Source organism: Xiphophorus maculatus, chromosome 18 (assembly GCF_002775205.1).
Source record: "Xiphophorus maculatus strain JP 163 A chromosome 18, X_maculatus-5.0-male, whole genome shotgun sequence".
Classification (NCBI taxonomy): domain Eukaryota; kingdom Metazoa; phylum Chordata; class Actinopteri; order Cyprinodontiformes; family Poeciliidae; genus Xiphophorus; species Xiphophorus maculatus.
In genome coordinates this window covers 5,164,144-5,188,862 of record NC_036460.1, presented here as the reverse complement: position 1 = coordinate 5,188,862, position 24,719 = coordinate 5,164,144, and the positions used below count along the sequence as shown (strand labels likewise).

Here is a 24,719-nt window from a genome sequence, read left to right as displayed (position 1 = left end):
AAGTGACTTTATTGGATACATTGAAGAAGAATTTGGGTAGTAAGCGCATACAAATCATTATTCAATTTTAAAAGAAAACAGATTATTTATTTAGTCGGTATAAGTGTGTGTGTGTGAATGCATGTATATTTCGGTGGTGGCTGTAATGCTACTTTCTTCCAACTGAAATAAACATAAAAATCTCTGAAGAAGACACCGAGTGCAACTTCCTTCTTCATAAAATGTAATTAAAAATGGAGCGGCGTCAGATTTTAGCATCTGCAGAATCTCTCTGTTTTATTTGGTTAAAAAAAAAACCCAAAGACTGTTTTTCTTCCTAGATTCACACGTTTTTTCTTGGGTTGCATTTAGTCCGCTTCCTGCTTTTGGATTCACCCTCACGTTGCGTTCACACCAGCCTCGTCTAATCAGACTCCAGTCTGTTTGTAGAAGATCTGATTTGTTTGTGGAGGTTTGAATCTCTAATCTGCCTACAGACCTCAATCTCGGTTCGGTTTGAATGCGTACGTGAACGCCAGGTGGACTGGAGACCGCTCCGAAAGCAGGAAGTGGACTACAACACAAGGCATTCTGGGTAAATAACACCAAAACAAACGAACTAGCAGTGCTAGCAGGTGAAATGGCTCATGGTCTTTCACCAAAGACAGAAGTGAAATCCTACTGACGCTAAAATATGACGCTAAAATGTTTTGTCTACATTTTGTGAAGAAGGAAGTTGCTGTCAGCGTGTTCTTTACTGATTTTTGATGCAGTGCCACAGGCGAGGAGGGGAACTGGTTTTTCAAGGAGTTTAGATCGTTTAAACTGTGAAAGAGAACCAAACCAGCTGAAAATGTAGCAAATGTTGCAATTTTAGTCCCAACTGAACCGAATCTATCGGACTACAAAGTGCGAAAGCAACCTAAAACTTAAATTTGAGCTTTTTTTATTTTATTTTATTTTTTTTACATCTGACACAATCAGACATGCAGCTTTGTAACCCAAAGCTTCCTAAATATCAAGTCTTTTCTCTCTACTGTCTCCAACTCTGAGCCGAATGGCTGCCATATCACTAAAAGGAAGGAATGCATAAAACTCCGAAAGTAAAAACAAAAGAAAAACGCCTTGTTTTTGATACAATCAAATTAATTTGTATCATACAGTCAACAAGCAACGTGGATTTTACACCATTTTCCATTTCAGGAGAATCCGCAGCATCGACCTGGAGGTTTGTGGCCTTTCTGAGAGAGCAGCAGCACGGATTTTATTGTGGTCATAATAATCGGGATCGCTGCCTCCAAACACAATCTTCACCTCCACAGCCTCAAAATGGCTGAGCCGCTAACTTTTCTATTTTTGCGTAGTGGAAGAAGCTTGACAGGCAAAGTCAGGAGGAGGCATCTTGTTGAAAATGTTTGTCACGTTTGAGCAGAAAAAAGATTGTGTTTGCCCTCGGGTGGGGGCTGTTTGTTGTGGAAATGGCAGCATTGTTGCACCAAGACACACATGAAACTCTGCAAGAGTCTGCAGTGATGAGGCAGCAGGAAAATAGGACATCGAGATTTTATTTATTCATCAAGATTGAAAAAAAGTATCTATTTTCCCAAGTTGTTACCAGCATCATAACTATTGTGTCACAATTTGTGCTTCTTTATTCCACTTGATAATTAAAAGAGGCAAAAATAGATTAAAAACAAGGTTGAATGACTCACTAATCTTAGATTGTAAAGAAATACGAATATTTCCACTTTTATTTGAAGGGGATTTTGGCAAAATCCTCTTAAAAATGAATAGCTTCATGATATTTTACCACAGCAGCACCTATCAAAGTTTAAATAGCTTCTAAGTTGGTCTTCATGTGATTGAATTAGCGTTTTGATATCCATTACATCACTGCTTTTTCTGTAATTTGACTAAAAAAAAGCTACAACTTGCGTGTTTTATAATGTCACACACTCCAAGTTTAAAATATTCACAAACGTTTTAATTTAAGCTGCTTTCCGCCTCAACTTTCACCTCTCTGTGTAAATATTTCTGGTAAAATGTTGATACTTTCCTCGTCTAAATGAGCAGGAAACGCACATTTAGCAGAACGTTTCCTCCATAGAGCAGAATAACAATCTGGCAAAACGTGTGAGAAAACCATGGCAACTTTTCAGCTCCATAATTCAACCATATTTTACAGCAGCATCAACTTTCACAGTTCAAATGGTTACTGAATTTGTATTCTTGATACATTTGATCTATTTTTACACAATAACGTGTTTACTTTCTGTTTAAAAACGTAATGTTCAGCTTTGGGAGTAATAACACTGACAGTGTAAAACATTCAATGACATTTTATTTGCACCGATTGCAGTTTTCTGTCCGATCACCGATTTTTAAAAAGCCTGACCTGCCGAATCCAATTCTGATCGATAGATTGTTTCGTCTGAAAAGTCGCTAAATATATTAACAAAGTCACTAAGTGAGGATGACTGTTGTTGACTGCGCAGGTTCAGACGTGACCTGAGATCATAACATGACAGATATGATCATAAACACATAAAATGTTTACATTTCTGCCCTTTCAGAAGGTTCAATGCCTCACGTCACCAAAGTCGCTATTTGACTGAGACAAAAAAATGTTGCTTATGTTGCGATCTGCACTGCAAAAACACAAACTCTTACCAAGTATTTTTGGTCTAGTTTCTAGTGTAAATATCTTAGTACACTTGAAATAAGACAAAACTAATTTACAGTTAACGTTTCACCAAGATAAGAGATTGTTTTAAGTGAATAATTCCTTATTATTGATGAATAACTTCTAGTTCCACAGGCAGATTATTTCACTCAAGGCATTTTTGCCATTTTATAAGGGAAATAATCTGCCAGTGGAACGAGAACGTTCTCATCAACATGAAGAAATTACTTACTTAAAATAAGCCACTATATCTAACTAAATCGCTACTTATAAGTTATTTTCATCTTATTTCAAGAGTACCAAGAACTTTCAACCAAAAAAAGACCTTCCCCGCCCCCAAAAAGAAAACTTTGTAATATTTTGTGTTTTTGCTACCATTTCTTCCAATATTAATCCAACATGGCCGCCCCACTAACATTCTCAGCGCCATCTCTGATTGGAGGTTTCAGCTGTGTCCTCCTGTTTTCTTTTCCATAGAAGCTACTCCTAACATTGTTCTTTCATGTTTTGTTTGCCGTTTGTGTCAGTAATGCTGGCTGCACATTCTGTGAAAAGAGGGCCATGCCTTCCCACTGTCGCCTCATGCTTGCTCCGGTCCAGAGGTTGCTGCATAGTCAATAGCTGCGTTTGGAAATTTATGTCGAAAAAACATTCGACAATTTTACAATTGTGGTGTTTTCGTTGAATAAGAAACACAGTTAAAGTCACAATTAATCGGTTTGTTGGTGTGCTAAGTCGTGTGGCGCCATCATTCTCCTCCCACTTCCGGTTGTCTTCGCTGTTTTCGCCGGTAGTAAACATCGGATGTTGATCACTAGACTGTTTCCGTTGCAGTTTTGATACAGCAATAAGAAAACACGCCATCTAAGCGCAAAAGCAAGATTTTTTTTTTTCTAAATTGATGTGTTTCGATTAAGCGAATTGCGAAATTTTATGGTGAATAGAAACACGTCTATTGATTTAGAGATTACATTTGAATGTGACTAATAAATCAAACTAAAACGTGTCTGTTTGGATTGATCTGATTCTAAGTGTTAAAATGACATTTATTTATAGAAATGAACTGAATTGTGCAGTAAATGAATCCCCACCATCCGTAAATGTATTATAGAGCCGAAGTTAATCAAAATGAGACACTTTGAAGGAAGGAGGCCGTGAAGAGGCAGGAAAAGCCACATTTTGGATCCGAGGTAAAGGATTTCCTCTCTTCAGGGTTTATGATCCGCGGCAGAAGCCATTGTATCCCCTGAAGGCCCCTCTGAGCGTCTTTCATTTGATCTCTGCAGCAAAACTCTGCTGTTATTCAACCTCCTACTACAGGACACCCCGGCCGCACATTGTCCACTGACTCGCAGACGAAACTGCAATCACAGCTCAGGAATGAGGCGGAGAATGACCTGGAAAGCGAGCTGATTAATTATTAAACCCCCTCTCGTGTCTTTTTATGATTTTAAATGAAGCAAAAACGCAACAAGGAATCTGTAAACAACAAACAGAGGCGATCAGATCGGCTACTTGTTGGCAAAAAGCCCGATCAATACAGTTCACATGAAGCGAGATAATGCGCAAATAAACGACACGGTCGCTTATTGTTATGGCTCCACAGATTTAATTTGCTTTTAAATCGCAGTGATAAATCGGGAACATTTACCTCAATGTATCCGGCCAGGGCTGGAACCACAATGCCCAAAACGAGGGCAGAAATCGCAGGGACTGAACCCATCTTCCAGGCTCTCCTGATCCGCTGATCTGCTGGAAATAACTTATATCCCCCTCAGCTGTTCCTGCGCGCAGGCGTCCGCAGGAATCAACGGCAAACAAACCAGGTCCCGGGGATATTTCAGGAGTTTTCCCCCCAGCCGGCTCAACCAAACGGGTCAAAATAAAAAGGTTTCTGCTTGTTTCGGACCACGGAGCTCGACTGGGAAGCGCCTCGGTGTCGGACTGCTGTGGAAATGTGGGCAAATTGTGGTTTCTCCCTCCCTTTACTGCCTCCTCCCTCCTTTACGCCTCCCGTCTATCCGAGCTGAGCATCTGGAGAGGGAACAGCGCCACCAGGCGGCCAGCGTTGTAATCTCACTGCCTTTTAAAACGGTCCAACAACGGATTACAGTTGGATATGCAAGAATGAACATTTACTTGAGTAACCTCTTTTAAATAAATGTACTTTTAGGAATATTTTTTTTACTAAATCGTACTTTTTACTTTTACTTGAGTAATTTTATTTTTAAATATCACTACTGTAGTGAGTAAAATTTCTGGATTCATTAAGTTCACCGAATAACTGAATTATTGCTCAAATTTAATACATAATAGTACCACAAATGATTGTTTCCTTGTAAGTTATAAGGAGTTGCACGTCACTCTTTCTTCTAAAATCAACTGCTACGTAACAGTGTGTAGCAGTGTACTTGCTATTTACGTTTCATTAATGTAGTGTTGCAAAAGTCATCATTTACATTTGTTATTACAGTAAAAATGTTACACCTTACCTCCCAGAAGAGTCTAAATAAAGCACAAAAAGCTAAGTTTTCTCTATTTTAGCTAAGCTAAATAATTAAAAACAAATACTATGTCTGTTTCTCATGTAATTTCACATTTGGCAAGCCTTAGCGTTAAAATATGTTGTTATTATGAGACCTTGGTGACGCAAAAATATCAGTCTATGCTGTATTTCTCTGATATTGCGTTTATTTTAACTGCCTTATGTCCTCTCCTCATGCTGTATAAACTTATGCCCTCATCCAGCCTTGTTTTTATTAATTGCAATGTTATTATTTGATTTCACGGTAATAGGCAAGAAAAAAAATATTTATATGGCTTGATTCAGATACAAGACAAACCAAAGTGCTTCACAGGACGTCAAAGGAAACACAAATCATGAAAAGCATTTAATAAAAGATATATTTTTTAAAATCCATATATATATAACAGATTCTTGGATCAAAAAATGCATTCAGTCCTAATTTAAAGGAATCAAATATTTTTGCACATTTCAGGTTTCAGAGATTTTGTCTCTAAATGAGAGCAATTCATAATTGCATCATGAATTTCACACTAATTCCCTTCGGCTGCTCCACCAGGAAGCCTGATGACAACCCTCTAATGAACCAGATATTCTTTCTGAAGGTTTTTTTTTTTACTTATGCAGTTTATTTAAAGCAGGCATATGCTGAATTGCTCAGGGTCCAGTTGCTGAGTTTTTGGCTGCTTTGGGAAAATTCAGCTCCCAGTTAATGATGTGATTGTGCCTCAGGGAAATCCCCGGAGTTATTTGAACTCTAGAAGTCTAGTCTCTGAAGTCTAGAACAGAAAGTAAACGGAAATATACCTAGTAGAGTAAAATCAGCTCTATAAACCATCACAGGATTGTTTTCATGGGTTTAATTATGATTTTCTTTATTCTTGATTAACCATTACCCCATTTATTATTTTAATTTAATTTATTTATGTCGTATCTGTGAGTGTTTGGCTCCCTTTAGTGGTTACTTTGAGAAACTAGGTCATGAATTTTCTTACTACCTTACCCAGATTATTTAAAATATACTACTCAACCTTAGCTATTTAAAGTGATTACTAATTGTAAATATTTGCATTGATTTTCAAGCTATACTTGCAAACTATAAAGTTAATGTAATTTCTTTTTACCTGACTAAATGTTTTTTCGTTTTTATGTTTTTTTTTTACTATTGACCAAATTTGGAAAACGGATGAAAATCCATTCGTTTCTAAATATTATCAGTAGGGGTAAAAAAAAAAAAAAAAAACCTGATTAACATTCAGACCATTTTTGTACCATTAATGTGAAAGGGGTCTTTTTTACAAATATGTCATATAAAAATAAAATAAAATAAAATAAAATACAAAGGGCCACGCTACAGAAATTAAAATCAGATGGATTTTTGCATTGGAAAGAGTAAAAATCATTTTCACAGTAACTTAAAATGTGATTGGACAACGTCAGGATTAAAATTTTCTGATTGGCTGTGCATATGGGGGCCTGTAATTTGAAAATTATGTCACACTGTTTTAAGAGAGGTAGACAGTAGCTTTAGTGCTAAAGCAAAAACACTTACAGTAATGAAAATATCGGCATGGCTGGTCAAATATTGATTTGAAACCGGGCTATAGTGCCTTTGCGCCAAAGTTTACAGCCACCAATCAGATACCGCGCTCTGGCGTGTTGCTAGGTAGATTATGTTAATATATGCAATGCAGCCATCTCTGCAGCTACCATTCTGAGGTAAGAACAACTTGTGCGTTTTCGACAAAATGCAAAAATTCATGGGATTAAACAGCGATCCGGTCTGTAGCTCGACTGTACAGAGGTGTTTACAGTATCGCAAATTAAAATCTCGGTTTGTTTTTGCGGATATCCTCCGGCGGATATTATATTTATTTTTGCGTAGGTCTCTTTGGATGTAGCTGTTGTTGTTAGTCCCACCCAAAATGGAGCCCGTTCTTCCTTGTTTCACGGCAGACTCGAAGGGCTGGGCTCAACTGGAAATGGGGGACGGGTGGGTTTAGCCAAATATTTCAGTCCTTAACGGTCTAAAAAAACCGGTTTGCCTCAGAGCGGATGATGAGTGGAGTTTTCCGCGGTGTGATAAGTGGAGTTAGGCGGACTGCCCGGCCTCCGTGCGGGGCTACGCGGCCGTATTGCTGGCGTTGCGGCGCTGTGACTGCCCGTGTTTCCACAGCGCTGCTTTCTGTGGTATGGTCCGGTTGGGACCGGCAACCTGCGGGGTTAAAATGGGGGGGAATGAACATTTTATTGATTATACCAAGTAGGTTTATGAATGAGAGGAGAGAATTGGTGTTTTCCGTTTGGATTTGCGGCTGTGCTTTTAAGATTCCCTCACCCGGAGCGGCCTGCGGATCACCGGCCTTTTTCTGTGGAACGTTCCCCCGCAGAGAGGCTCATGTGGCGGCTCTGTTCACGCAGCTACACGCCGCTTTATTTTGGCAATCCCGGCCTGCCATTGGATCAAAACTGTGGCTGAATGTCACTAATTATGAAGAATATCACATTACATATGTTTTTAATGAATGCACTCATTGATATTTTGGCCTACGTCCGCGCTTAAACAGAATAAAGATGATTACATTCCAGAGTTTTCTATGAATAAAAGTATTTGCCCCCTCACTAATTTCCTCTGGCATGCTTAAATTTTTCAGACTTAGACTTTGACTCCCCTCCAGAACCATCACATATTCACTTTGAATATGTTTTATATTATTGTGCAGAATCATAACCCCAATGAAAACTTGTCAGGATTTTTATGTAAACACACCTTTCATAGGTGTTTTTTTTTTTTTTTTTTTAAGTTATTTTGGCCTACTTCATGATGTCTGGCAGGTTCTGTTTGTGGTTCTTTGGTTGAAAGCTCACACAGCAACTTGCTTTGTTTTTAGTTACTCAACTCTCCAAATATGTGGTTAATTACATTTAATTCAGGATTTAACAATTACTTTTCCACACAGGGCAATGCTAGATGTATTTATGTTTTTTCCAGTCAGAAATAATATCATGTGAAAATATGTTTTTATTTGTAGTCAGGTTATCAATATCTGACACTAAATTTTGCTTGATGATTAGTGGTGGTAGTCTTACAAGAAACCTGTCGAAATAAAATGTTCATCCAAGTGTTAAATTTATTTAGGGTTGAAACGATTAGTCGTGATGAAACGATTACTGAAGTAATAGTCTCTTAATTTAGTAATGGATTAATTGTTAACTAGAGTATGCAGAAATTAAAAGGCCATTTGAACAGTACCCTCAAAGCAGTAATTACTGTACAAAAAATATCTACATTTTGCATTTAAAATGGAAAACAACTTTTTTGTCTATAAATTTGTTCTACCAGAACTCTTCAAGTGGCAGTTTTAGCTTCACCCAGTTCAAATTCTGTGAAAGAAAATGAAGAAAATCTTCTATTAGGCACCTTTTTCAACCCAATTATTAATTGATTAATCCAAAAAATAATCAACAGATCAGCCCTACACTGTATGGATGTTAAATCAGAAAGAGTTGAGCTTTTCACATGTTGATGTTTAGAAATATTTATAGCTATAGATGCATCTTTTGCTACAAATGGAAAAAAGGAATATGATTATTGCATTTTAGGCAATAAAATGTTTGTTTTCCTATTTTTAAAAGCACTTGTAGCATTTGTTTATTTGCAGTTTAAATGCAATTATAATTGTTGAATAAAAAAAAAATCAACACTTTGAAGCTGAATTTAAATTCTCCTTTAGGAATCCTTACTTAATTACCCAACTGTATTTTTTAGGTAGTTTGCATATGAATAGAAAAATGCATAACTGGGCTGAGGAATCTTTTAAACAACTGTATTTCTCTACGAGTTATCTTTGACAAAGAAGGTCTTTGAATGTGAAATAATATTATCTAAAATCAGTTTAGTTTTGTTTTTTGTGACCGTATTACCTTTAGAATAACAGGTGTGTGTATAATTTTACATTTCTTTTGTACTTTAGGCATCCCACGCTGTCAGGAGAACAGCGCTGCGGCTGCTAAAGGGTCTGGCGCTTCGTAGCCATGGAAACCAAACAGGAACCGTCAGCCGTGTGGAGCCAGACCGTCAACGACGACTCAAACAATTCAACACAGGTATGAAGTAAACCTGTTCCTGAGCTGCTGGTTCAGTCACTTTCATTCACACTGACAGAAAATAAAAACATTAATTTACTGCTTAAATATTTCCAGGATTCTAAATATTATCACGTTACGTCAACAAACGCCATTTTTTGTGGGTTTTTGTTGAACCAACAGAAAGTTTTGCACAACTATAGAGTGAAAAGAAAATAGTTGTGACTTTGGTGATTGCTGTTGTGTGAACAAAAAACTGAAAAGTGTGGTGTGCCGCTGTGTCCAGCCACTCTGAATTTGTAAAACCACCTTTTGGTGCGATTACAGATGGAGGTGGTTTGTCTAGGCCATTCTTCCATGTGAAAATACTTTGATCTGTAGCTAAGGCTGTCTGTGTTGTTTGGGGATGTCCGAACAACACCGACAGAATCGTTTTGTCTGGTTCTACAAACCGACCTACAGTGATGTATTAGAATCGTTGCAGATGGAAAAACGGAGTACATTTTTGCCAGAAAATTTCAGGACTTTCAAGAAAGAAAAAAAATTCTCAAATGATTCTGTGATTAATCTAATAATTTGAGGTCTTTTCAAACTCAGGCATTTCCTTGTTTTTTTCTCTGTTTTTTTGTTTAGACTAATCTAAATATTTCTGAGTTTTTTATAACACATTTTCAACTTTTAAATTCAAAAATGTCCTTGTTTTTTTCTTTTAAAAAAAAAGTCTAAGATTTTAGTTTTTTTCTAGAATTTCTTTTTTTACTTTTCAAGCTCAGAAAATTTCTGGGATTAATCTTAAAATGTCTCAGATTTTTGTCAGAAATGTACTCTTTTTTTCATTTACAATGACCTAATATGTCATTGCACAGACATCATGCAGATGGACATATTTTACAATTTTTGAACAGGGAGGTTTTCAGTAGTTATTAGAAGCATTACTGGAATATTCTGGTTATTGGAAGTATTTTCATTTATTAGCCGTGTTTATTTTGGCATTCATTTTAATTTATAGTAGCGACCATTTACTCAAAAACAGATCGATTCATTAAACTGGGCTGAATACTGAAAGGATTTTGAACAAAGTTCTTGTATTTGTTGTTGAGGATCAACTAATAGCTAAATTAGAAAACGACCCAGAAAGCTCAGAAACAGTCTGCCTTTATTTTATCAAAACAAACGTCTGAGATTTTCTTCAAGAATTTCAGTAAATTTAGTTGAATGCTTAGCAGATAAAAACAGTAAATTATTTTGTGATTTTTACTTTGATTGCATACAGTGAAGTTTCAGGGAACAGAGCGATAATTTTCTCATCTAAAAGTTGGAGCTTTGTGCTGCAGGTGCATTTTGAAGGCAGCGCCGTGACCCAGATTGTGTACAGTGGCGATCAGTCGGACCGGGCGGAGCAGCAGGTGGTCTACACAGCGGAGGGGAACTCCTTCACCTCTGTGGAGTCTGCAGAGCACACTCTGGTCTACATTCATCCTGCAGACGGCAGCCAAGTAAACATGGAGCTCTTTTATTTACTAAAGACTAAAACAAGCCCAGAACTGTCTCTGAGATACTTTCACCCTTTCCTCAGACGGTGTTTTCTGATCAGCCTCAGGTGGCTTACATCCAGCAGGATGGCACGACTCAGCAGGTACGGCTGCCTCACTGTTCCACATTTCTCTGACTCGCTTGCTTTTTTTTTCCACAAACAGGTTTTTTCCCCTCTCTCCTACAGGTGACTGTTCTCCTTCCTGGTGGACAGAATGTGAATGCTGCCAATCTGCACGTTCTCAGTAACGTAGCAGAGGCTCCACAAGCCATCCTGGAGCCAGTTTCCCAGGTGAGCAGGCATTCAGGCCTGCAGCTAATGAACATCTTAGCTATTCTGTCAATTATTCTGATGATTAATCAATTACTCTGGTGATTAATCTGGTGATTAATGAATTATTCTGGCGATTAATCAATTATTCTGGGGATTAATTAGAATAAAAATTGCCATGTTCTTCAGATTTTTCACTTAACCACTCAAGCTTTTTTATACAGTATTTTAAATACATGAAAGTGAAAATAAATAAGTAATTTAACTACTTTTAAATAAGGAAATAAACATTGTATTGCCTAAAATGCAATAACACTATCCCTACAGTAAACGGTTGACCATTTATAGCAAGGGATGCATCTGCAGCTAAAAAAATATTCCTAACATCGACATAAGAAAAACTCAGCTCTTTCTGCTTGATTTAACAGGATGTATTGAGTATTTATTGGATTGCCAATTAACAACTGAATAGCTAAAGGTGATAATTGATTTTTTTATTTTTTTTTTTATTTTACAAGGGTTTTTTTATTCCATGAAGTTTTTTTATTCCTCAAATGCAAAATGTATATATTTTCTTAGTTATAGCCATAATTTCAATAATTGATTAATCCGATTAATTGTTTCAGCCCTAGATACTTTTATCTATGAAAATGTTGATCTCAGCAAATAAAGTTAGAATTCATTCTGACAGAGTTTAATATAATAGACCTGCAGGAGTTTAGGTTGTTTCTGTCATATTATCATGTATGTCATACATCCTATCCTCTTTGTCAGATATTCCAAATATTTGTTTTAATATCTCATTAAAACAAATATTTAATTGCAGCCAACTGTTGACTGTCTCTCGTAGGAGCATCTGTCCAACTCCCTGACAGACATGGCCGACATCGCCGAGCCCCCCAGCAGCCCGCTTGGAGCCACCGACTCCACAGACGACTCAGACGAAGTCGACGACGAAGACTCGGAGATGGACGACTGGGAGCTGCGACACCCTCCGCTGTTCGACCCTCACGCCCTCTGTGAGCGGAGCTCTGCACCGCCGCCACATCTGGAACAAAAACATCTAGTTTGATTAATTTCCTTTGTCTGCGTCCACCTCAGGGTGCGAGGAGTGCAACAGTTCCAACCCTTCAGACTGTCCGCTGCACGGCCCCCTGCATCCCATCCCCAACCGGCCCGTGTTATCCAAAGCCAGGGCCAGCCTGCCTCAGATTCTGTACATCGACCGCTTCCTGGGAGGAGTCTTCTCCAAGAGGCGCATCCCCAAGCGATCCCAGTTTGGCCCTGTGGAGGCGCCGCTGGTTTCCCAGAGTGAGCTGCAAGACCACAATTTTAAATTAAAAGTAAGTCATGTGAGGCTGCACAGCGTTCAGTTCATTTTTGAACGCAAACAACCGACTACTGCTGTGAGTTCAAGCTAATTCCCCCTGAGAGCAGACCGCAGGATGTTAAAGTCTCCAAAATACAGCAGAGTCCTGGTACTGTTAAAGGCCGCAACTAACAATTATGTTAGAAATAAATTATTCTGACGATTAATCTGTTTTATTGAGGATTGAGGATTAATCAAATATTCTGACGATTAATTGATTACTCTGACGATTAATCAGAATTAAAATTGCCACATTCTTCAGATTTTTCATTTAACCGTTTCTTTTTTATGCAAAACATTTATATTTTTGCACAGTTTTGGTTTAGTTGCTGCTCTTCGTGTGCCGTTCTTTCAGCGCATGGCCTTTTTTGCGTCTGTATACCCCAGCTAACGATTAATCGATTACTAAATTAGTTAATGAATGTTTCAGTAATCGATTAATCACTGTTAATTTGATTAATCGTTTCTTGTTTCTCCGTCAGGTGTGCATGCTGGATGCAGAGAAGGAAGAAGAGAAGCCAAGCGACGTCTGGTTGGATCTCTCCGACGAGGAAAGCTGCAACTGGATGATGTTTGTGAGGCCGGCGCAGAACCACCTGGAGCAGAACCTGGTGGCCTACCAGTACGGCTCCGACATCTTTTACTCCACCATCAAACACATCCAGCCCAAGCAGGAGCTGAAGGTCGGTGAGCGCTGGATACAAAAAAAGAAAAAGTCACAAAGTCTTAGCTAATTTTGATGTAGTTTTTAGTGCAAATATCTTGGTGCACTTGAAATAAGACAAAACAAATCTACAAATAACTTTTCAGAAAGATACAAGAGCTTATTTATAATTCTTGAGTATTGATTTAAAAGGTTTACTCATTCCTAACGGTGGAAATGTATTGTTTTGTTTATCATTTATCATGAAAAATGTCTTATTATGGTAAGAATTTTGATTTATTATTCTCCTGATAAATTTTAGTTTCTGATTCTGAATAAAAAACAAAACTGACAGTGATCAGAAATGTTAGATTTATTTTTTCCTCAACTATTTGTTCCTTGAGTGAATTAATAAATATGAGTAAATGGGAATGTTTTTCAAAAACATTCCCATTTAATATTTTGTGTTGCAAAAACACAAAATAATATTACTGACTAGTTTCTGGTAAATATTTCAGTACACTTCAATTAGATAAAACTAACTTGTAGGTAACTTTTCTACAATAGAAACTTATTTTAAGTCAATAATTCCTTAGTATTGATTTAAAAAGTCATAGTTCCACTGGCAGATTATTTGACTTAAACTATGAAAAAATGTTTTAAGTGAAATAATCTCTCAATATAACTAGTACTTTTTAATAAATATTAATTAATCATTGACTTAAAAAAGCTCATATTTCTTGCTGTAATGCTATTTGTAAGATAGTTTTGTCTTATTTCAAGTGTAATAAAATATTTGCACAAGAAACTTGACAAAAAAAAATGCTTGGTAATATTTAGTGTTTTTGCAGTGTTTGTGTTTTTGGCGCTACAGATGCTGCGCCATGCAGTCACAGAGAAACATTTACCTAAAAAAGAAGTAGTCATTATATTTTCTTTTTCATCATAATCTTTATTGTTATCACTATAGTACCACAAAATATCACAATAAAATTCCACATTGGCCAGCCGTACTTGTTTTGACTTACAGCAGGACATTTTTCTCCTGGTATGAATGAAAAAAGAAAATACATAAATGTATTTAAAAAGTTGCTTTTAAGTTAGTTTTGTTTTGTTCCAAGTGTATTAAGATATTTTCACAAGAAACTAGACAAAAATACGTGGTAAGATTTTATGTCTTTGCAAGATGAATGATGCAATGAGCCAAAACAGCAAAAAAAGTTATTTATTGCTGTGGTTTTAAAATGTTTTTTTCTGCAGGTTTGGTACGCCGCCTCGTACGCAGACTTTGTGAACCAGAAGATCCACGATGTTACGGACGAGGAGCGTAAAGGTGAGTTTTTCTTCCGTCTGGTTTCGGACGCGTCGGCAGCGGCTTCCTGACCTCCGCCTCGCCTCGTTCGCCCAGCGCTCCAGGAGCAGGAGTGGAACTGGCCGTGCTACGAGTGCAACCGGCGCTTCGTGAGCTCCGAGCAGCTGCAGCAGCACCTCAACATGCACGACGACAAGCTCAGCTCCGCTTCCAGGTGGAAACTCTTACTTCTCATCGCCATGGCTCCTGTTTTATTTTATGTATCTTTTTTTATTTAGTGACGTCTACTTATCTCTGCGAGTGTCCGGTTTCAGATCCAGAGGCCGCGGCAGAGGAAGAGGCAGGAAGCGGTTTGGGACGGGGAGACGACCGGGACGGCCGCCAAAATTTATCCGTCTGGATCCAGCTGCAGACACCAATGGAGACAAGACGGCAGTAAGGGGACCGTTCCATCATTTTGTAAATTAACAAATGGAGAATCTGCTGAGGGAAGTAAAGATTAGGGTGATGGCCAAGAGGCCTTCTAATCTCTCAGATTAAGGATGCATGAAGCTGCTCAGCAATATTAGGAAGCCATTAAAGATAATGATGTTCCCACTGGGTCTTGAGAAAAATAGAAATAAGTTTTGGTGCAATTTTTACAGTTAAAAAATGAGCCAAAACAAATAAATCACATTTTTAGTTTGTTTTATTCTTTTTTTAAAATCTAGAATATTGCATAAAAGTGCAACATTTCTCTGCAGTCACCTCAGAAAGTGAAAGAGATTAATTTCACCTAGAGTCAAATATTTTGAGCTATTATTTTTTGCAATTTTAATGACTATGGCTTACAGGAAAAGACCAAGCAAAAATTAGGTTTTAAGCACAAAAGCATGTAAAGTTAACAAATTTAAGATTATTTGAAACATTAAAATATAAAACAAATAAGCAAAAATGAAACTTATAAAGCTGAATAAAATATAAAGAATAGAAATACTGCAAAGTTACAAATAATTATGTACAAAAAAAAAGGATAGTAAGAAAATTCAAGATATTAAAAATAATACAAATAAATTATAAAAAACTAACACTACTTAAAAGACTAAAAATAATAATATAAAAAATAAAAATTATTAGAAAATTATAAATATTAAAACAAAAATACTAAAACAAAAAGAAAAATTTTAAAAATATACATATTTGATACTAAAAATAATATAAAAAAGCTAAAAATTAGTAGAAAGTAAAAATATTAAAACCAAATCATTTAAGACAGTAAATAAATAATTCTGAATTATTATTATTATTGTTGTTGTTGTTGTGTTTGACCAGTAAGACTGACATAAACTGTGGTGATGGTAACAACTTTGAACCAACAATAATAAATATATTTTTTAAAAAGCATAAAGATATTAGAGATGAAAGGTGGATTTATTTGTACGTAAAACGTCTAAACCAGCCGACCAACATTGTGACGATGTTTTCATCAGGAGCTGCTGGATCTGACGGAGAAGCCGCTGGAGGAGGACGGCGCCCAGAACGGGCTGAAGGAGGTCGACACGGAGCCGGAGGGGGAGGCCGGGACGGAGGACGAGGGCCCGCCGGACCCCCCCGCCGAGGAGCCGCTGCTGCAGGCCGACGCCCCGCCGCCTCGCCCCGACCCGGCCGTTCCTGTGAAGGACGACCCGGCGCCGAGTGGGCAGCCAGAACCAAGCCTGACCTCCCAGGACCTTCACCGCGCCAAAAAGATCCGGGTGAGACTCTGAGACTCTGTTCCTGAGGAAGAGTCTCACTTTCTGGTGCTGCTTTACGCTTGACAACGATTTGTCTCTTCTTCCTCAATGTGTGCCTCCCTCTCAGGCGGACGAGCAGGTAGGTGAAACCCGGAAGACGACGAGAAACAAACATTTACTTTGTGTAGGACAACTGGGGCGACTGACATCCTCAGCTTTTTGTGTTGTTTTTAAGCTGAAACAGAAAAACTCGCTGCAGGTTACCGGATTGAATTTGGCCACACAAATCAAACAAAATTGATGTCAGACGTTTGTGCAGCAAAAAACCTTCTGAAGGTGTTAATAAATGTTTCCGGAGGTCATGAAAGGTCAACCTGCTAACAAGTTGTGTAGAAATTTTGAGATTAATCTTGAAAAACAAGGGAATTTCTGAACTCTAAAAGTTGAAAATTTGTAATAAAAATGTTTTTAATTTTTAGATTAATGTCAGAAATTGTCTAGAAAAAACTGGGAAATTTCAAAAAAAAAATTTTAGATTAATCTACCGTAATTAATTTGCTTATTAATCCAATTTATTAGCATTTTTTTTTACTTCAAACTCAGAAATTTCAATGTTTTTTCTAGAAAAGTTCTGAGGTTAATCTCACACTTTCTGAGTTGTTTGTTCTGCTTTTTTTTGAGGATAGTAAGGATTTGCAAAGGTGAAAGGTCAACCAACCCAAATTGAACAAATTTGATTTCAATGCATTGTGCTTTGTTTGTATGATGGGCTAAACTGAGAAAATAACTGAGAACAAAGTCATTACAAGAATAGAGTCAAAATAATATGAGAATAAAGTCAGAATATTAACAGAACAAAGTCATAAAATTATGAGAATAAAGTAACATTAATAAATATTCTCATATTTTAATTTCTGTATTTTCTTACCGTTGCCCTAATCCTCTGTCATACGTTTGTAATAGTTTGATAGTTTGTGCTGGCAAAACGTTTTTTGTTCGTTTATAATTTTGAAGACATGAATACAGATTTTTATTTAAAATGATTGTGGCACAAATAAAAAATTTTGCTGCACCAATTTTGTTAGATTTGGGTAATATGGTGGTGGTGCAGTAACATTTCCAAAACAAAAGCAGCACAAATTAAAGTTTTATCAGCGCAAACGTAGCACCAATTTCATTTGATTTGAAGGACATGGCCGGGGCTGGTTGACCTTGCTTGACCTCTGAAAATTGTTATTAAATCTTTAAAATGACAGCAGCAAAAACAACAAAACGTTGCTGGTTTGAAGAATGTCCGGGGGTCGACTTCCCTCAGGTCTGCAGATTTTGCTGCGGCTAACCTCCGGCTGCTCTCTGCCTCCCAGAATGCCGCGCTGCAGCACCTCTTCATCAGGAAGAGCTTCCGGCCGTTCAAATGCACGCTGTGCGGCAAGGCCTTCCGGGACAAAGACAAGCTGGAGCTCCACCTGCGGGTCCACGGCCGCGACGCCTACGCCTTCTCCTGCCACTGCTGCGGGAAGAGCTTCGTGAGCGACGCGGCGCTGGAGGACCACCTGCTGGTGCACGCAGAGAGCCGCTCCTACTCCTGCCTCCTGTGTCCGGAGACGTTCGAGAGGCTGGAGCTGCTGAAGGACCACGTGGACGTCCACGCCGTGGACGGCTGCTTCAGCTGTCCGTCCTGCAACAAGAGCTTCACGGATTTCATCCAGGTTGGTCTGGAGCCTGCAGCTCTTAGAAATCCACAAAGGAAATGTTGTGATTATCTAAGATTTTTGCTTAATTTGTTTTATGTTAAAACATTTTATGCATTAGATATTTAGAAAATCGTTTTTTTGTGGCTTGAAGCGAGTTTTATTTTGTAGCAGCGGTGTTAAAAGTGGTTCTTTGAATGGAAGGAGTTGCTGACCCCTGGGCCAGAGTGATGCTAACGGATGTAGGCCTAAAATGATTAATAGTGATGAATCAATTATTGAAATAATCATCAACTAATTTAATGATCGATTAATCATTAGCTGGTATGTACAGACTCAAAAAAGGCAACTTGCTGAAAGTACAACACACTCAAACTGTACAAAAATATATAGACCTGCAACAAACAATTATCTTAGTAATCGATTAATCGGTTAGTCTGACGATTAATCACATAAAAAATGGGACATTCTGCTGATTTTTTATTTAACTCTGTAAGCATTTTTATAAAACATTAGAAATACCTGAATCTAAATGTGTTTTTTAAAGCAAATAGCCTTTTTTTCAGACGGTATACTCCAGTTAGCAATTAATCAAATGCCGAATTTGATTAATCAAATGATAAATTGATCATAAGTCAAACAGACAAAGATGAGCTTTTCACACATTGATGTATTATTTTTTACTTGCATCATCGTGAACCTTATAAAGGGCTTTAACACACAGCAGAAACAAAGAGCTGAACATCAGTAATAAATAAATAAAATGACGGATTATTACAATTCAAACTGATAAAATCAAGACCAATGATGGTTCAATTCTACAAATGTCAACCATACGCTAAAGGGAAGCTGTTTCTGTGTGTTAGGGTTGAATTATTTGTATTTTTTATGCATCTCTATATGAAATTAGCTTAAGTGCTTAAATTAAAAGTCTGCAGAATGGACCAATTGTCTTTATCTGATCAAATTGATTAATCGTCTACTAAAATAATCGTAGAGTTCCTTAGACTTTCTCATTCTCCTGCGTTTTGGACCTTGTGCTTTTCCATAGATGAAGAAGCATGTCCGCTGCTTCCACTCGGAGAAGATCTTCCAGTGTCCAGACTGCGATAAGGCCTTCTGCCGACCGGACAAGCTGCGGCTCCACATGCTGCGCCACTCCGACCGCAAGGACTTCCTGTGCTCAACCTGCGGCAAGCAGTTCAAGGTGCGCCGCCGAAGGCTAGCAGCTAGCTTTGTTACCTGAAACCAAATCGTTAATCACTAATGTTTCTCCCACCAGAGGAAGGATAAGCTGCGGGAACACATGCAGCGCATGCACAATCCGGACAGAGAGGCCAAGAAGTCCGACCGGACCCACCGCTCCAAAGCCCACAAAACCAAGGTCCCCTCCACCGACCTGGAAAGCTTCGTGTTCAAATGCAGGCTGTGCATGATGGGATTCCGACGCCGAGGGATGCTGGTGAGCGGCGGCTCTCGGGGACGAAGCGGACCGGGAGTCGGTGCCTCGCTCAGCTCTGGTTTCCTGTCTGCAGGTCAATCATCTGTCCAAACGGCATCCGGAGATGAGGATCGACGACGTGCCAGAGCTGACGTTACCGATCATCAAACCCAACAGGGATTACTTCTGCCAATACTGCGATAAGGTTGTTTTTTTTATAACAAACACAACACAGAGCCAGTGTAGTTATGATGCAAACTGAAGTGTGAAAAAAAAAACCTGGTGTGGATAAAGGGTAAAAAATTATTCATATTCCTTAATTTAACCAGGTAAACGCCGTTGAGATCTAGATCTCATTTTCAAGAGGGACCTGAGCAAAAAATTTGCAATACATAGCAACCTGGTTACAAGATGAAAACAATTAATACATATGCACAAGTATAAAACAATAAAAACAATTTAAAAACAATGACACTGTTTCATAGAATCTTGTTGCCTATCTTTAAGAACTGCTTGAAATAAGTCCAGTGAAATCATTTCCGACATCTTAAGACATCTTATAATAAATTTACTAAACAAAAGAAATAACCGGTGGCAACTGCTGGAAGCTGCCACTGTTTTGGGGTAATGCTGATGTCAGTGTTAGTTCTAATGCATGTTTGCAAGTAATTACTTAATTTGAAATGATGATGCTATTAGTTATTAAAACTAGAAAGACTTGTACTATTTTGACTTAATTTACCTGATGGAAAGTGGCAGGTCCAGTGGCTTCGGTGGCAGCCGCCACTAATTAAATATGAATTTGTTTGTTTTGAGCAAATCAATAAAAAACAAGAATACATTTGCAAACGTACACACATGCATGCATTTAAAAATGTACCAGAAAAAAATCCAATGTTTTGTAAAAGCAGTGGCAGCTGCCAGCAGAACTGCCACTTTCCATCAAGTAGATGAGGTCAAAATATTACAAGTCTTACATAGTTTAATACCAACGGGCCAAATAACTAACACGTTCTCTGAAAACCGGACTGACCTTCCCTAAAGCAGCTGCTGGAAGCTGCCACTGATTGAGCTTCCTGTCTCTCCTCTCATCCTGCCGTTTATTGACGGGTTTTTTCTCTGCAGGTGTATAAGAGCGCCAGTAAAAGGAAAGCTCACATCCTGAAGAACCACCCGGGGGCGGAGTTACCCCCCAGCATCCGGAAGCTGCGCCCGGCTGCTCCTGGAGAGCCGGACCCGATGCTCAGCACCCACACCCAGCTGACCGGAACCATAGCAACCGCGCCGGTCTGCTGCCCGCACTGTGCCAAACAATACAGCAGCAAGGTGAGCGGGCTTCATCAGCCAGGTCGTCTCCTCACTCAGGAGCAGGGATTTCTAACAAAAACAACTTTTTCCCCCCCCAGACTAAGATGGTGCAGCACATCAGAAAGAAGCATCCCGAGTTCGCCCAGCTGGCCAACACCATCCACTCTCCTCTGACCACGGCGGTGGTCGCTCCGGCAGTCATCACCGCTGATGGTGCAACGGCAGAGGCTGTAGTGGTGAGAACGAACACTCCTCAGAAAGATTCACTGAACGCAGAGAATAAACATTTACCATCAACTAGAGGAGATATTCACTCAGTGGACAAGATTCAAACACAGACAACCTGCAAAATATGCATGGATGGATAAGTGAACAGATTCATTCATTCACTGATGAACTAATTGACTGGATCTTTCAGACTAAATGACAGAAAATCAAAATGTTTCTCTTCACTCTGATTTCTTTCCTGGATTGTTGGGTCAAATGTTTTGCTTCTTTGCGTCAGACCACCGACCTGCTGACCCAGGCCATGACGGAGCTTTCCCAGACGCTGACCGCAGACTACCGGACCTCGCAGGGAGACTACCAGCGGATCCAGTACATCCCAGTGTCCCAGGCGGGTGGCGGCCTGGCGCAGCCGCAGCACATCCAGCTGCAGGTCGTCCAGGTCGCGCCGGTGAGATAACAACCAGCCAGGCCTTAAATAAAAACAAAAATACGTTTTTTATTACACCAGATACTGTTTCTGATTTTCTAAAAAATGATTTACAAATGACAGAAAATATTTTCAAAAAGTGTCTTTTCTGTCAATCGTCCCTTCTATTCGTTGGACATCAGAATATTATGGCTGAGCTGTGAGAATTTTTGTTTCATTTCCAGAATAAAAACCTCAAAAGTTGACCAGAAGGAAACCTTTTAAAATTACAAGAAAAACGTTTGAATATTGAATAAAAAATGTTTGTACATCTGTTTTGGTTTCAGTTGCTTCTACAAACAACTTAAGCGCTTTAAAAAAACAAACAAACAAACAAACAAACAAACAAACACCTGGCTGTTCATGGCAATAAGTTAATGTCTTTTGGTGTCTGAAAAATGAGCCGTTTCAAAAACCTCCAGAATGTAGCGTCACAAATGAGCAGGCACAGCCCGTTACCTAGCAACCCCAGCGGAATTTAGCCCGATACCTAGCAACCCCAGCGGAATTCAGCCCCGTTACCTAGCAACCCAAACTGAATTCCAGCATGTTTGGTCAACTGGGTTTAAACCACTGTATGCGCTGTACAATGGCTGCTGGAAAAGACAAGTTCTTTGATCAAAGGAGTTAAAAATAGGCAGAACAGAGCAAACTACAGTCTTGTTGTCTAAGAATAATTTTACGTTAAAAAAGTAACGAACATGTCTAAGGAAGCATAACCTTTAAATCTCCAAAACCCAAATATTTGATAGATTTGATGAGATTGATGATGGAGTTGTGCTTCTTTGCGTCTGCAGGCCGCCTCGCCTCACTCCCAGGCCCAGACAGTCGATGTGAGCCAGCTGCACGACCCCCACGGCTACAGTCAGCACTCCATCCAGGTGCAACACATCCAGGTGTCGGAGTCCTCCGGCGCCGCTCAAGCCGCCACGCAGGTAAATAACTAGAACTCGTTCTGCAGTACAATTATACGTCTATGTTGGTTTATGCTGAGCGTCCCTCCAGGGAAACAGTCAGCCTCTAAGCCCCGCCTCCCAGCAGCCCAATCAGGAGCTGAGCCCCGCCCAGCTGACCCCCGTCACTCTGGCTCAAGGTCACGCCATGCAGACTGGCACCTCCCAGCAGCAGGGGGCGGTGCAGCATGCCTACATCCCCGGAAACTGGAACTACAGAGGCTACTGTGAGTGACTCTAAATCCACAGCTCTTCTTCTCCTCCTTCTGTTTGGATCCATGAGAATAAAAAGTCAACCCCAAACTGTTCCAGCGTCTGAGATCCAGATGATGGCGCTACCTCACGCGCAGTACGTGATCGCAGAGCCCGGCACGCCCGCGTCTGGAGTCAACAGCAGCCAGGTGAAGACGGTGAGTCCCAATCATACCGAATCTACCAGAATACACACATCCTAAGACAAACTAACTAAACTATCGTTTCCTTGACGACAGCATGTCTCTTTCCACATGCTGACAACCTTATTTGTAATTTATAATAATAAAACTTAATTTATGGAGCTGGACGTTTTTTTTATTTGTCTCTCAGGCACACTTTGTCATCTCTGAGGGTCAGACTGACCTGGAGACGAAGCAGGCGGCTCCTCAGAGCACGACCCAGACCCAGACCCAGACCCAGACCGACCACCTGGACCCGCCGCCTGCGACCCAGCAGGCCGCCACGCAGTACATTATTACCACGACAACCAACGGCGGCGGCACTGGCGAAGTCCACATCACCAAGCCGTGAGCTCTGGGCGTTTCCGCTGGGTCTCACTGAAGAATCACGGCGTGGACCTGTGGACATTTAAAGGAAACGAAAGGCTCCCAGCACAGTTTTATGTGTCTGAATGTTAATGAGCTGCTGCCAGAACTTTATCAGGAAATTAAAATAAAGTTTCCACCTAGGACTGAAGACACCGACGACGACAGGGGGAAAACACACTACTTCTAACATCATGCACTGGAAAATAAAACTGAGTTGTGCTTTTTGGGTTTTCTAAAATAAAAATAAATGAAGTGAACCTCTGTTCTAATCCAGGTTTATGTTACAAAAATATTAGGGTTTTATTTGTGAATGACGTGAAAACCCAGTTAGAGATGTTACAATCATGCAGGGACGTGTCGTCTGTTGGATGTTACCGCACAGTGTTGTTGATTTTTGTGAATTTTCTCCCATCAGTTTCCTCTTCTGACAGTTTTTATTTGCTGGATCGTTATGAAATATTTTAGTATGGGAATCTGTTGTCTTTGTCATCAGTTTTTATAGTAAAATGTTGGAAAAACAAACACGGCTCATGCGTTCTTCAAAATCTTTCCCTTTTAACCATTTAGTCTGTGGCCGATTTGGTTTAAAGGTCATGAAAATGTGAATTTAATTTCTTAATGTTGATTAAAGGGGTTTTATTATGTATTTTTCAGACATAAGGCATTTTTTATATAATCAAGGTATAAAGATTCTGTATGTATCAATAAGACTTAAAATAAATGTTACTTTTCAGTGCCACACTCCTAATAAACATAACAGAGATGCACTGTTGTGCTGACTTCCTGAAGGCGGAGTCTCTTTATAAAGAGTAGGAGCTTCTTAAAGAGACAGAGACCTAATTTCTAGTAAAATTTCTTAGTGAGTTATGTTTGATATTTATGGCATTTTTATAACAACTGAAGGTAACATAGTGAGTAAAAATGGTTCTATGTGCCTGGGAAATACATAATACTGTCTAATTTTGTGATCACATTTAGCCTTTTTGGCCTCCCTGCCCCAATACTAACACGTAATTCCTCCTGCTTTAATGACTAAAAAAATATGTTTTATTATTATTACTACATTAAAACACATTTTCTATGTCAGGTTTCAGTTGTTTAGACCTGTTTGCAGCACCTAAAAACAGCTTAAATCATCTATTTGTGCTCTAAAAAAACGGCATTTTTGGAATGGGAATCTCATTCACAATGTAATTCTAATTTTAAACGCTAGATGGCAGCATGACTCCATACTCTGTATTGAAATACATCAGTGATCAGTGAATAGTAAACTAAAAAACACTCTTAATGAAAATTCGTCAGATATTCTTGACGGGTTCAGTTGAAAAGGAAATGAAACTATAGGCGAAGCTTAATCGATACAAAAGTGACTGTAAATAAAAACCTTTAATAAATAAATAACGTCGTAAAAATAACCAATAACGAAACTAAAACTTAGAACGAACCCAACCACCGAACATGCCACAACCTATCAGCGCACATTTTAGTAAACTATAATTCTCAGTAACAGTGAACCAGGGGAGAGCGCGAACGCAGTCCCCCACTACCAGAAATTATGCAGTCGAGATTCCCACATTTGGGGAATTCGCAGGGGTCAGCACAACCGGAGTGCAATGGCTGAGCCTCACCCTGGGTGAACCACCTTCATGATCATGGTATCTCCCCTGCCAGGTAAGTATGAGTTGCTCGTCTCTCACGCCGGGATGTATTTCGCAGA

General features: G+C 39.1%; 2 protein-coding genes and 1 non-coding gene across 8 annotated transcripts in view; 1 reads left to right on the top strand and 2 right to left on the bottom strand.

Annotated features, from left to right (window-relative positions):
* The window catches only part of aplp2 (amyloid beta precursor like protein 2), an 82,287-nt gene extending 77,647 nt beyond the window's left edge, over positions 1–4,640 (bottom strand). For 3 of the 4 annotated variants that reach the window (XM_023350748.1, XM_023350747.1, XM_023350749.1), the window contains exon 1: positions 4,314–4,385. In XM_023350748.1, the coding sequence (XP_023206516.1) occupies positions 4,314–4,385 (72 nt within the window). Of the gene's footprint in view, positions 1–4,313 lie in introns of all 4 variants that reach the window. The other variant, XM_023350746.1, reaches the window with a different exon arrangement.
* Positions 4,641–6,860: 2,220 nt separating this feature from the next.
* Positions 6,861–23,524, top strand: prdm10 (PR/SET domain 10). Of its 3 annotated transcripts, none has more exons than XM_023351775.1 (24): positions 6,861–6,905; positions 9,161–9,293; positions 10,607–10,768; positions 10,849–10,908; positions 10,993–11,097; positions 11,927–12,095; positions 12,178–12,419; positions 12,928–13,128; positions 14,349–14,421; positions 14,497–14,614; positions 14,715–14,835; positions 15,870–16,133; positions 16,240–16,251; positions 17,477–17,821; positions 18,855–19,010; positions 19,086–19,265; positions 19,339–19,449; positions 20,370–20,570; positions 20,651–20,788; positions 21,058–21,228; positions 22,044–22,181; positions 22,252–22,426; positions 22,512–22,609; positions 22,785–23,524. In XM_023351775.1, exons 2-24 carry the CDS (start codon positions 9,222–9,224, stop codon positions 22,983–22,985), a joined length of 3,513 nt encoding a protein of 1,170 aa, XP_023207543.1. In that variant the 5' UTR covers positions 6,861–6,905; positions 9,161–9,221; the 3' UTR covers positions 22,986–23,524. The 3 variants fall into 3 exon arrangements, with proteins under 3 accessions (XP_023207543.1, XP_023207544.1, XP_023207542.1); XM_023351774.1 differs by lacking the exon at positions 6,861–6,905 and adding an exon at positions 7,091–7,179 and having other exon boundaries at positions 22,785–22,985; XM_023351776.1 differs by lacking the exon at positions 16,240–16,251 and having other exon boundaries at positions 22,785–22,985.
* A 993-nt stretch (positions 23,525–24,517) lies between these two features.
* On the bottom strand, positions 24,518–24,681 carry LOC111612096. Its single transcript, XR_002754403.1, has one exon. It is a non-coding gene; the product is annotated as a U1 spliceosomal RNA (small nuclear RNA).
* Between the last annotated feature and the right edge of the window lie 38 nt (positions 24,682–24,719).